Source organism: Bufo gargarizans, chromosome 7, assembly GCF_014858855.1.
Source record: "Bufo gargarizans isolate SCDJY-AF-19 chromosome 7, ASM1485885v1, whole genome shotgun sequence".
Taxonomy (NCBI): domain Eukaryota; kingdom Metazoa; phylum Chordata; class Amphibia; order Anura; family Bufonidae; genus Bufo; species Bufo gargarizans.
Window position 1 is genome coordinate 3,900,639 of NC_058086.1, and position 12,672 is coordinate 3,913,310.

At 41.2% G+C, this 12,672-nt stretch overlaps 1 protein-coding gene across 1 annotated transcript in view; it reads right to left on the bottom strand.

Moving 5' to 3' along the window:
• LOC122943578 (extracellular serine/threonine protein kinase FAM20C-like) overlaps positions 1–12,672 on the bottom strand; it is a 114,415-nt gene that overhangs the window by 83,055 nt on the left and 18,688 nt on the right. Inside the window, exons 3-4 of the mRNA XM_044301431.1 lie at positions 1,578–1,656; positions 808–900 (exon numbers count right to left, since the gene is read on the bottom strand). Of these exons, the coding sequence (XP_044157366.1) occupies positions 808–900; positions 1,578–1,656 (172 nt within the window). The remainder of the gene's footprint in view (positions 1–807; positions 901–1,577; positions 1,657–12,672) is intronic.

A 12,672-nucleotide genomic window follows, 5' to 3' on the forward strand; every position in this document is an offset into this window, starting at 1 on the left:
TTACAGATGCCCTTTAACATGCTGCCTGCTGAATTGCCTGCATTTTTATGGTGAGAGGTTTACTTTAAAAGGGTTTTCCAGAATGTCTCAACATCCTTTAAAATATAAATTTATAAAAGTTGCTGTAATTTTGTAATGTATTTATTTTACCTTTTAATGGTCCTATCTTCCGTGCTAGGCTGTGGTTACATGACCATGTCCATGCAGCTCCTTCTTTTTTCCTGTGATGCTATGTCCATAGGGGATTGTCTGTGTAACTATCTGGGTGGGAGGAGCTAGCTGTGTGTTATTAGGTGCAATGATAGAGGAATGTCTGTAAAACTTGCTGGATGGGAAAAGCTATAAACTAGCGGCGTTGTTAGGGGCAGCGATAGAGGAGTGTCTATGTAACAGGTGGGAGGAGCTATGAACTAGATAGGCCTTGTTAGGGGCAGTGCTGGAGCCATGGAAGGGAAAGGAGAAGAGCATCATGGGTTTGGTTGGAACAGCAGGAAGTGCTACATACAGGATGTAAACAAATCAGAGTGATATATTCGCATGGTGAAAACAGGTCAGGAGAGTCCAAATAGAAAAAGAAAAAGCATGAGGAAGACATACATGAGTAAGTAACTAAATGAGCATATCTGTTAAAAACCAGACTCATCGTGAAAAACCATTTAAGATTCTACTTATTAACTGCTGTTAAGAATGTGTCAGCTTTGTGCTGATGGACACAACGTCACTGATCCAATATTATGTATTTTGTTGCACTATAACTTTTGGATTTTATGGACATTAATATTACATTATATTATTTTAGTCTTGTACCTGTCCAAGTGAAATGCTGCTATTTCTGCATTGTGCCTTTCAAAATCTGAGAAGTAAAAGAAATCTGGAGGAGTCTCTTGATCACGCTCCTGTCTGCAAAATAGAAATGTTTTGTTTAAAATGTTACTGAATGCAAACTTTATTCCTATACAAACTGTTATCAATTTCACTGGTGCAACTCACAGAAATAAGGAGAAGAAGTTGTAAGGGGGTATCTGGTGGGCTCATTTGAGCTTTTCTCTGTTTTACCTAGGCTATGCCATTACTGTTTGTAACCTTTGTTTTATGATACATTACAACATTCATTCACCTGTCGAGATAGGACGATCTATTGGCTGAATAATACTAAAAATGTCTGTTTAAAGGGGTTTTCCGATTTCTAGATATTAATGATCTATCTCTAGAACAGGACATCAATATCAGATTGACAGAGGTCCGACACTCAGCATACCCACCGATCAGCTGTTTTTAGTCGCTGTTTTCAGCCAGAAACAAAAATCTCCATCCACTGTGTAGTAGCTGTGCCAACTTACTGCAACTCATCAGTAAAATGGAGCAGAGCTGCAGTAAGCCGACACGACCACTGGACATTGAATTGAGCTTTCTGCCTCCGGCTCTGTCCACTGTGTGGTTTCCACTGCCAGTAGCTGACAAAATCAGCTGATTGGTGGGGGTGCTGGTTGTCAGACCCCCACTGATCTGATATTGATGACCTATCCTGAAGATAGGACATTAATATCTAGAAACCACAAAACCACTTTAATACTCACTTCATAGGTTTGAATAACGCCTGGCCATAATTTGGGAAAGTCATAAGAAGTTTAAGCTGTGTTCCACCCGGTTTCTGAACTATAAAAAAAAAGAGATGAGAATCATTTAAACTTGTAAATAATCAGATAATTTATTGCTTTTCAACTTTCTCTAACAAGTCATTCACGTTTATTTAATGACCAATATATACACCTCCAATCAAATGAACCTAATGATTTAACATATTGTATGGGGGCAACACCATAACAACCCAAATCTATCTACATACAATAAGACCCAACACAAAAATAAGCTAAACATTTACAAATGGTAATAGTAAACAAAAAATTGTCAACACAAGCTATAGTATTGTGCCTAAATTGTATACACAAATCTATACATGAAATAATGGAGTATGACGACTGTAAAGAATTCATTGTTGTGACACAATACATCCAAATTGATTATGAAAAGCATGGGTTGCACTCAAGGGATACCAAGAAAAGGTGCTTGATTGAGGGAAGGTACCCACAGCTTATGTAGAAGAAAGCACAGCATTCTATAAAATTAAATGCAATTTGGGTGAGCTTTATTGTGACAACTGATGTTCAGATTAGGTCTCAGAAATTCAGAAAACCTCTTATGAGAGAAACAAGTTTGTAAATTGAATCTATAAATTGGTAATGAGACCCGCACTGCCGCTCTAATATACCGGTATGCTCTATGTAATTACTAATGGCCGCTGCTGGGAACATATTTTAAGGGGTTCCTGCCACTACCCCTAATTATGGACACTCAAAGTATAGTAAAAAGTACCCGTGCTGGTCAACGCATACTCTTATCCAAAAGTAAAAAGTATCTTATACTTGGTGGTATAGTTCGAGTCTCACTCGGTTTTAAGTTGTGCTTGCAGAATAGAGACTTCAGCTTCCACCCTCAGAAACACGCAGCCCCGGCCAGCAGCTTGTGCACACAAGGGGAAGCCAGGCAAGTAATCACTAGAGAATGGACCTTTAGAGTGATGTCACACGCTCCTCCGGATGACTCTTGGGTCCACAATTCCTTTCAACGCGTTTCGGAATGCACGGATTAATTCGTCAGGGAACTTCCCCTCGTATGCACAGTTTTTTTGACACCATGTTCCATTTGAAGCCCCCCTGATGCACCCCTAGAGTAGAAACTCCCAAAAAGTGACCCCATTTTGGAAACTATGGAATAAGGTGGCAGTTTTGTTGGTAATATTTTAGGGTACATATGATTTTTGGTTGCTCTATATCAGTGTTTCCCAACCAGTGTGCCTCCAGCTATGGCAAAACTACAACTCCCAGCATGCCCATACAGCCTTTGGCTGTGCGGGCATGCTGGGAGTTGTAGTTCTGCAACAGCTGGAGGCACACTGGTTGGGAAACACTGCTCTATATTACACTTTTTGTGAGGCAGGGTAACAAAAAATAGCTGTTTTGGCCACCATTTTTTTGTTATTTACAACATTCATCTGACAGGTTTGATCATGTGGTATTTTTATTGAGCAGTTTGTTATGGATGAGACAATACCAAATATGAACCTATTTTTCGTTCTTTGTTTCAGTTTCACATAACATAGCATTTCTGAAAAAAAAAGATTTTTTAGTGTCTACACATTTTGAAAGCCGTAGTGTTTTAAATTTTTTGGGCGACTGTCTTGTGTAGGGGCTAATTTTTTTCGGGATGAAATGACGGTTTGATTGGTACTATTATAAGGGGTGCATATGACTTTTTGATCGCTTGCTATTACACTTTTTGTGATGTGATGTGAGGTGAGAAAAAAAATTGCTTTTTTGACACTTTATTTTTTTTTTTTTTAACGGTGTTCACCTGAGGGGTTAGGTCATGTGATATTTTTATAGAGCAGGTTATTGTCATGCATTGGCTGTGAGTGTATTACACACTGTAATACACTTACAGCCTATTTGCCTGTTAGATCCAGGGGTCTGTATCTCACAGGCTCTCCTGGAAGGCAGCACCGTGCTGCCTTCCATGCCATCGGGTCCCTGTCACAGCAGAGCGAGGACCCGATGGCTGTTTCTTCCCTGCACGGACTTCGCACATGCCGTGGTCAGCGCTGACCATGGCTGTGCAGTGGTTAATGCGCCGGCATTGGTGATTTCACCGATGACGGCGCATGCAGCAGGGGTCCAGCTATCAGTGACTGCTGGACCTCTGCCGCTGATCGGGAGAAAAACAGAACTGGATTGCACATCCACAATGCTATGGTTAAATCTAAATAAACTCGCTTCTCAGCGCAATATTAAGTGTACAACCCCCTATACTGCATGCTGTACAAGAGGCATTAGTGTACATTTTGATCAAAAGGCATAAGCCCATTCACCACATCAAGGTTGCCTCTTGGAGTGGGACCTACTCTGACAAATAGGGGTGGGGGAGTGTTCAGAGCACAGAGGGTGTGGGATTCAGCCCCGCCTCCTGGTGCTCCAACTTCTCATTTGCATATGAAAAAACACAGATTTCTCTGCAGTTATTTAGCATACAGGCAAAATAAATTGTAAAACGTATTTTAATCAGTGTGATGAGCCCTACCAACCAGTATGGGATTAATGTAGCAGGATCAAGGCAGTATTGGAGGTGGAGGGAAGTGAAAGCACTAGTAGAAGGGGATAAAGACGATATTTTAGCTGAAATTTAAGCTGCTGTCAAAAAGTGTAATGTGCCTGTTGGCACAGTAGGCAGGAACACTCGGACAGTGAGCCCTAATTGGAACTCCGCCCGCTTTCCCCGCCTACTTGCAGTGCAAGCCCTAGGCCGCAAGTACGCAACTAGTCGACATTTCCTACGACTTGCTACAGTGCAAGACAGACACAGACAGGACAACACAGAGATGGTGTTGTACAGGAATGGGTCAGAACCAGAAGGACAAAACAGTACAAAATTGCAAGACAAGAGGGTAGTCACAAAGCCAAGCCAAAGTCAGGACCAGATGGGAAGCACAGTAACAAAACACGAGACATAGTGGTCAAAGGCAAGCTGAGGTCAATAACAATAATAGTACACAGAACCAGAACCAGGAGCACAGCTATGGAGTCTGAAGCTATCACTAGAAAAGGTGTATGGCCAGGAAAGGGTTTAAATAGAGCACCGAGTCCCAGGATCAGAACCTGATAGTTCCATGACTTAGTGCTCCATTAGTCAGACACGGCAAACTGAGCTTGCTTGAAAAATGGTGCGAGTTTCACTGAATGCACCTTGAATGCATCCAGACCTAATCTGTATAGTTTGTGTGAAAGAGGCCTTGGTTTTCCTCCAGCACACACTCGCTGTGGAGAGAAACAGAGCATTGCATCCTGTTGCTAAGGATGCTATCGTGTAACCCAGGGGACATGGTTTTGCAGCGCCTCTCCTGGTGCGCTGAATATGGAGATCTCACCACTGGAGCCCGGAATGGTAAGTTTGTGACATTAGCCCTCCTCTTACAAGGGGCCACGGGACCCTCAACCTGGGGAGCAGGCTTTAATGGAAATTTTGCATGGAACCTCCTAATAAGGCGAGGAGCATGGTCGTCCTGAGCTGGCACCCATTTTCTCTCCTCAGGATCATACCCCATCCCAATGGATTAAGTACTGGATCGAACCTTGAAGTTTCCAGGATTCAAGAATTCTCTCTACCTCGTATTCAGTATTATCCAGAATAAACACTGCATCAGGCAGTTTCGGTGGAGCAATAGCAGGAGGGACGTATCTTTTAAGCAAGGACTTATGAAAGACATTACAATTTCTGAACGATGCAGACAGCTTAAGATGAAACGATACTGGATTAATTGCAAACAACATTTTATATGGTTCAATAAACTTAGGCGCAAGCTTGCCAGATGGTACTCCAAGGCGTAAATGTTTTGTAGAAAGTCATACAAGATCACCCAATACAAAGTTTTGACCTACAGACTGCTTCTTATATGCTTGTTCACATTGGATGATTTGGGCTTTTTCCAGGGTCTTGTGAGCCTGGATCATAAATCACTGCAAAAGGTGCACCACAATGATATGCAACTGACAACACTGGCTAATCCCTCAAGCTGATGTTAAGAACTGAGACTTTAGCCAATGTATTCCAGTCAGGAACACATCTGAGCCCTTTTGCACCACCGTCAAGGTTTCTCAGTGTGGCATGGGTTCCTACCACTAGACTACCTACGGTGTGTGAACACGGTCTGAGAGGTGCCAAGATACAACTTACAGCCAAGCTCTCACATACCTCCATAGTGAAATCACTAATGTGATCTGTTGCTAACAGCAATCCCCAGCAAAAATGCATACAATGGAGGATGTTGGCAGCGGACCACATGCACCACAAAAGCTTGTGAGCCTGGGCCCAAACTGCGCACAGATTGTCAAAATCAAACATCCATAGAAGGATTCACAGAGCTGGACCCAGAGACAGAAAAAAAAACATAGATTAAAACCATAGTTATAAAAGAAAGGTGAGATGCCATTAGAGGAGCTGACATGGTTATTAATAGCAAACTCCACTAGAGCAAAAAACCTTTCCCACTAATTTTGGCAATCCAAGACAAAATATCTTAACAAGTGCTCCAATACCTGGTTGACCCTTTCAGTTTTCCCATTTGTCTCAGGATGAAACGCAGATGAGAAGGAGAGCTTGTCCCCGAGTTTGTTGCCAAACTTTCTCCAGAATCTCAATTTTGTGTCCAGAAAGAGTGAAGGACTAACTTTCTGGACTATTGTTGGCGCTCTACGTGCAATGCACTTAATACCCAAACATGCTATGTCCTTCTACTGTTCATCATATTCTAAAATGGAGAGATGTTTTTTAACAATTCAACATATTTTCAAATATTCCAGGCTATAGCTTGTCACAAAGACTGGGGCCGAAGAATAACCCAATATATATTTTTTTCTATCTTTGGTATGCTTATTTTTATTCAAGTGCAATAGTTCTGCCCTGACCCTAGTGAGAGCTGCCTCCTTAGCCGTGTTCAAAGAGCGTTCTTCATATTCCCTATTTATTAATCTACTGGCAACATTCTCCATTTCCTTGCTACATGTCACATCATCAGAACGCGTATAAATTTCCCTTTGGCCAAGAAACCTTGAGAGCCTTGAAAGAAGTAGACCTGGCCCATTCAACATTGGCTTGCACCTTGGGGTGAAAGGATATAACTCTCACCCCAAATTCACATTTACTCAACTTAGCAAACAAATTATAGTCCCTCGGTTTTTGAAGGACTCTCCTAACATGCAGAACATGAGAACGAACAATCAGAAAGAAAAAAATAAGATATTGTCTAGATATACCACTGAAAACTGACCCAGGAACTCATGAAAGATGTAATTAACTAGGTTCTAGAATACAGCTGGGGCATTACACAGTCCAAAAGGGGATCACCAGATATTCAAAATGCCCCTTGGCAGTGTTTAATGCCATTTCCCATTCATCAGGAATGAGAGGAAGGGGATACTGGTTCCGGATAATAATTTTATTGAGCTCCCTGTAATCAATACAAGGGCGCAACCCACCGTCTTTTTTCCCCACAAAAAATAAGTCTGTCCCCACATGAGAAACAGACGTCCAGATGTCATGTATAATATAGCCCTTCTATCATGAATGTAGCCCTTCATGGCCACTCTTTTAGGCCCAGAGAAGTTGAAAATCCGCCCCTTGGGAAGTTTGGCTCCAGGGACCAGCTCAATGGCACAAACATATTCCCAATGGAGAAGCAATGCTTCAGAAGCCTCCTTGGAAAACACATCCTGGAAATCCCTGATGAACCCAGGGATAGAACCGTCTTCCAGATCCATACCAGAGCGCTGGACAATCAATGATTAGAGGCACTGATGACCCAACTTAGTTAATTCCCCAGAACTCCAATCAAAGAGGGAGAATGTTTTTTCAACCAGGGTAAACCCAGAATTACGTCAGCAGACAGATTGTTCATAACATATAATAATTATTTTTGCAATGAATAGATCCAACCATCATACCCAAATCAATAGTTTGATATTCAATAAATCCCTTGGCTAATTGACAACAGAATGGGATCAGGTACTTTACAGACCACGAGACATAAAGTAGATACAAGATTAACAAAATTTGCAGCGGCCCCCGAATTGACAAAATACAGACAAGAGACAGACCCTGTGAAGATAAATTACCTGGCAGGAGGACTCATATTTCTTGGGAAATATCTGTGCGCCTGAGTGACCTCTCTGATCGTCACTCAGACTTTAAAGTTTTATGTTATTGGTCTAGCAGGATGGGACCGCAATAGATGAGCAGGACTGCCACAATAGAAGCATAATCCACTCTTCAGGCAATGTTCGTTCTGCTGCTGAGAGGACATGGCACCGACTTGCATGGGCTCATCAAACTCTTCAGGGGCCTTGGATAAAGAGGGTTTATGAAAAGAGTAAAGAGAAGAGGGACGATACCAACAAATCTCTCTCGCTTATGTTCCCTAAGACGTCTGTTGAGTCGAATAACTAAAAAACTAGTCTTGACAAGGGAACCAAGGGTAGTATGGCTAACCAGAAGATCTTTAAGAATGTCAGAAAGGCCCTGTTTAAATTGTGACCTAAATGCTGGATCATTCCAACTTGAGGCGGTACACTACTTGCGGAATTCCGAACAGTACTCCTCCACTGGTTGTATGCCCTGACACAAAGACAGAAGCTGGCTCTCAGCATAACCTGCCCTGTCTGGGTCATCATACAAGAGGCTTAATGATAAAATAAAAAAAAGAAGCAATCCACAGAAAACAATTCAGGGGAATTGGGCGACAGGGAAAATGCCCACTCCTGCAGGCCCCCCTGGAGTAGAGACATAATGATGATGCCCATTCCCAGATGAGTGAGGCCTGAGAGGAAAAACAGTCTGCAGCTCACTCGAATAGTGACAAAACATTTGCGATCAGAGAACCGGTCAGGGAGCTTAACTGTAAGTTCCACCAGTGACGGAGCTGAAGTAACAGGGAGACATGACTCTTGCTGTTGTATGCTCTCTGCCAATCACTGGGCCAGTTAGGCCAATCCCTCCATCTGGGTGGCTAATGCTGCCATGGTGTCCATAAGACTAAGGTCACACGGGAAAAATATTAAGGCCAGTGATAATGTTACCACAGTAGGCAGAAACACACTGAGAGTGAGCCCTAACTGGAACACCACCCGCTTTCCCTGCCTACTTGCGGTGCAAGCCCTAGGCGGCAATCTGCAACTGGTCGACATTCCCTACTCTGCTACAGTGCACAGACACACACATAGACAGAACAACACAGAGTTGGCCTCGTACGGGAATGGGTCAGAACCAGAAGGATAAAACAGTACAAGATCGCAAGACAGAGGGTAGTTACAAAGCCAAGCCAAGCCACAGTCAGAACCAGACGGAAAGCACAGTACCAAGCCAAGGTCAATAACAATAATAGCAATCCACATGCATACAGACCCAGAAACAGGAGCACAACTAGGGAGTCCAAAGCTATCACTGGCAAGGTGTATGACCAGGAAAGGATTTAAATAAAGCACTGAGTCCTAGTATCAGAACCTGATAGTTCCATGACTCAGAGCTCTATTAGTCAGAACACAGCACACAGAAACAGAACAGCTGAACCACGCAACAAAAAATTATAATTTTTTTGCCTGCTACTGGGCAAAAAACATTTGTCCTATACTAAAGTGTGCGTATTAAAAATCCAAAGTCAGAATTGTTGTAACATGTCATGAAATTTTGCTATGCATAAGTATGCCTAAATGAATTAAGCATTTGGAAAACATTGAATAATTTTTAACAGAACGAGTTTTATTCCAACAATTACCTGATCTACATCAAAGTTTGTGTAGTAAACAGAGTATGAAAATGCAATAGAATAACAACATTTCAAAAATCTGCTTTTGCATTTGTGAACGGTCATATTTTCCTGTTGCAAAAACCAGCAGTAGTCCCCCATCATGTTGGGATTCCAGCGGCCTTGATACCTGTTCTCCATTGTAGAAATATCTTTATGGAACCTCTCTTCATGTTCGTCACTTACATGTCCCAAATTGGGTGGGAAAAAGTCAAGATGGGAATGTAAGAAATGCACTTTCAATGACATTCGGCAGCCAAGTTGTTCATATGCTGTAAGCATGTTGTCTACTAATTCAGCTTAGTTTGCAGCTCATCTGTTCCCAAGGAAGTTCTGCACAACTAGTACCCAGTTTTAATATGGCCTGCATCATTCTAATTATATTGTTATATCTGAAATATTGTTACATCATATGTAATGCAGTAGCTCAAAATATAGAACTGACAGGAACTGATATATCCTGTGCCTTTATATATGATAAACATTCGCAGCTTATAAAAGTAATGAATGTATATTTTTGAACATTTTATATCTAAGATTTTTACTACTATATATATTTCTTTTTATTGTATTATTTATTTTTTATTATATTTTTTATTTTTTATCCCTATATTGTATTGTATGATATAAAATTATTGAAAACCAATATAACTTGCACCTACAAATATAGGGGACAATAAAACGCATATGCATTGAAAGAACCGCATTTGCGTTTTAAAAAAACCGCATTGATAAATCATATGGAAATCACTGCAAAATGAAAACGGGATTTAATTGAGAAACGCCAGATAATAGGATCGCTAAAACTGATTTTCAGCACAACACCTGAAAATACCTTTCCTTATAAAAATAACAACCATTTAGACTGCTCCATGCCAGAGTTTCTATGCGATCAGATCCAAAATCCACAATTTTGTTTTTGCTCCAGCTCACTTTAAGGGATGTTGGGTATAAAAAGAGGGTCAAAACCCTCTTACAGACCACCACTGAGGAAGGGGCCAGGAAAGGACCCCGAAACGCGTCTGGTTATTGTATACCTCGGACATCAGCTGATGAAAAACCTACGAGACCCCAACATCCCGATAATTGAACTTTGACTCTGCCGGAAGTATAACTCTTTGCTAGTGTGGAGGAAACACCTTGTTACTCATCAACTAGGTCCAGGCTTGTAGCATCGGTGAATATCACCAGAAGACTCCTTACGCCGAGAGCTACACGCTCATCCTAACCACCTCAAGCAAGCGACCAGACTCAGGTACCGCCGAATCTAATACAGTGAGCCTCGTGGGACGCCACGGCTATACTCACATTAGACGGCGAATAACAGGTGTACTATATCCATTAAATATATGTCCACCTAGCCACATTGATCAAAGTATTTCATACGAAGTGAACCGATCTCTCTAAACACAGGGAGACTAATCTGCTTTTGACTATTGATGACTATTGGATACCATATCTGGCGCATTCACTGTACTGATCAGTATTTTATCGTATATTCATTGCAATATTTCGATTTGGACACTTTATTTGGCGTACTCCCCGAACTGATCAGCAGTCTACCAAATATTTATTCCAACCATCTGTATATGTTTTTATATACTGTGAACAATTGCCCTTTTTTCTAGGCTTATTATGTTTTTTAATATTGTTTAAGCTATATATATATACGACTGCATTTTATTATAGGTGTATTTATTATATTTGAACATAAATTTTTTATATACCATATTATTATTGATTCCGCTGCATTTTAGATTTAAGGCTATATATAAATATTAAATAAATTATTTTGCTATATATCCGTTTGTTCTCTAATTGATCCAGCTGGTGAGTGCTCAGTCTTCCTACACATTCTTATATAGTACAAATGCATCCCAAGCTGCAAGTTCCAGAGAATTGAGTTTTGTTCTGAATGTGTCATCATGCATTAGTTTGTTGATTTCAGGGGCCAATAAAAATTCCAGCCTTCATTTTAGCATCAGTTTTTAGTGTGCTAAACTTCTCCTTCAAATACTGGAAACCATTTCCATCACGATCAAGTGCAATTACAAAATTTGGTAATACATTGTGACAATCAACATCTTCTTCATCAGGATCAGAACCGTCTGTTTCAATTGCCATTCCTGCTGTGGAAGGGGCAGGCACTGGATTCTCTACATTGTGTGGTACTGGTTTAAGAGCAGACTCATAGTCAGGATACACAATTTGTGACTTGTTTCTCTTTGAATATCCAGTAATTTTAGTCATGCAAAAGTAACAGTCTGAATGGTGATTTTTCTGCTCACGCCAAACCATAACCATAGGCACTGCAAAAGCCATTCCTTACCGTTTACCATTCAACCACTGCGTTAGCCCAGAGTAACACACAGTGTAACAAACATGAGGTGCCCAGCTTTTATCTTGATCTCCAATTTTACAGTCAAAGTAATACTTGTAAGCAAGACGCACTCGCTTTGTCAGATTCTTGCACTGATCATAAGTAGTGCATTTGCCACATATGTGGCAGAAATTGTCTGGCTCGCTCACATTTGTGTTTATCAATCTTAAGTTTCAAAACTGATAGCGCTATAACAGATCACTTTATCAAAATCTGTCCAGCTTGCCTTATATACCTACTGCTGACATCAGCCTAAGTGCGTCCGGAAAGGTCTGGACATGTCCATTGGAATATTTCCAATATAATGCATTAATATTATAACTGAATAGGCTTTGCATGTATAACTTAAAATCTAGACGTGTCAGGCAAATTCCGAGTTCACATTTGGAATCAGTGCGCTCATTTTAGTATAAATCACGTTTTTCTCTCAGAAGCAAAATCATTGTTTAGCGGTGAATCAAGCACTGCTAGTTTTCCACCAGCACGTGCCCACTTTGGAGAGAAACAGAGCATTGCATACTGTTGCTAGGGATGCTGTCATGTCACCAGAGGGGGTGGCTTTGCAGCGTGTTTGAAGCTGGAGATCTCTCCGCTGGAGCCCAGACAGGTAAGTTTGTGACAGTGCCTACTGAGTTATTTGATGTGAAGTGGGCAGATAGGGTACCAAATAAAATAGCTCCCCAATCAGTGAAACTTGGTTGACCTCGATAAAAACCTAATAGCACTTATAAATGTGCCATGTGTGTAGTCTGTAAGGCCATCAGAAAAGGGGGTCAGTTCGCAAGCTTTGTCACTGGACGCAGTTATATTATCAAGTCCTTTATCAACTGCAGAACAGTAGGAGTGGTGTATTTGGCAACATGTGTATGTGGCTTACAGTATGTGG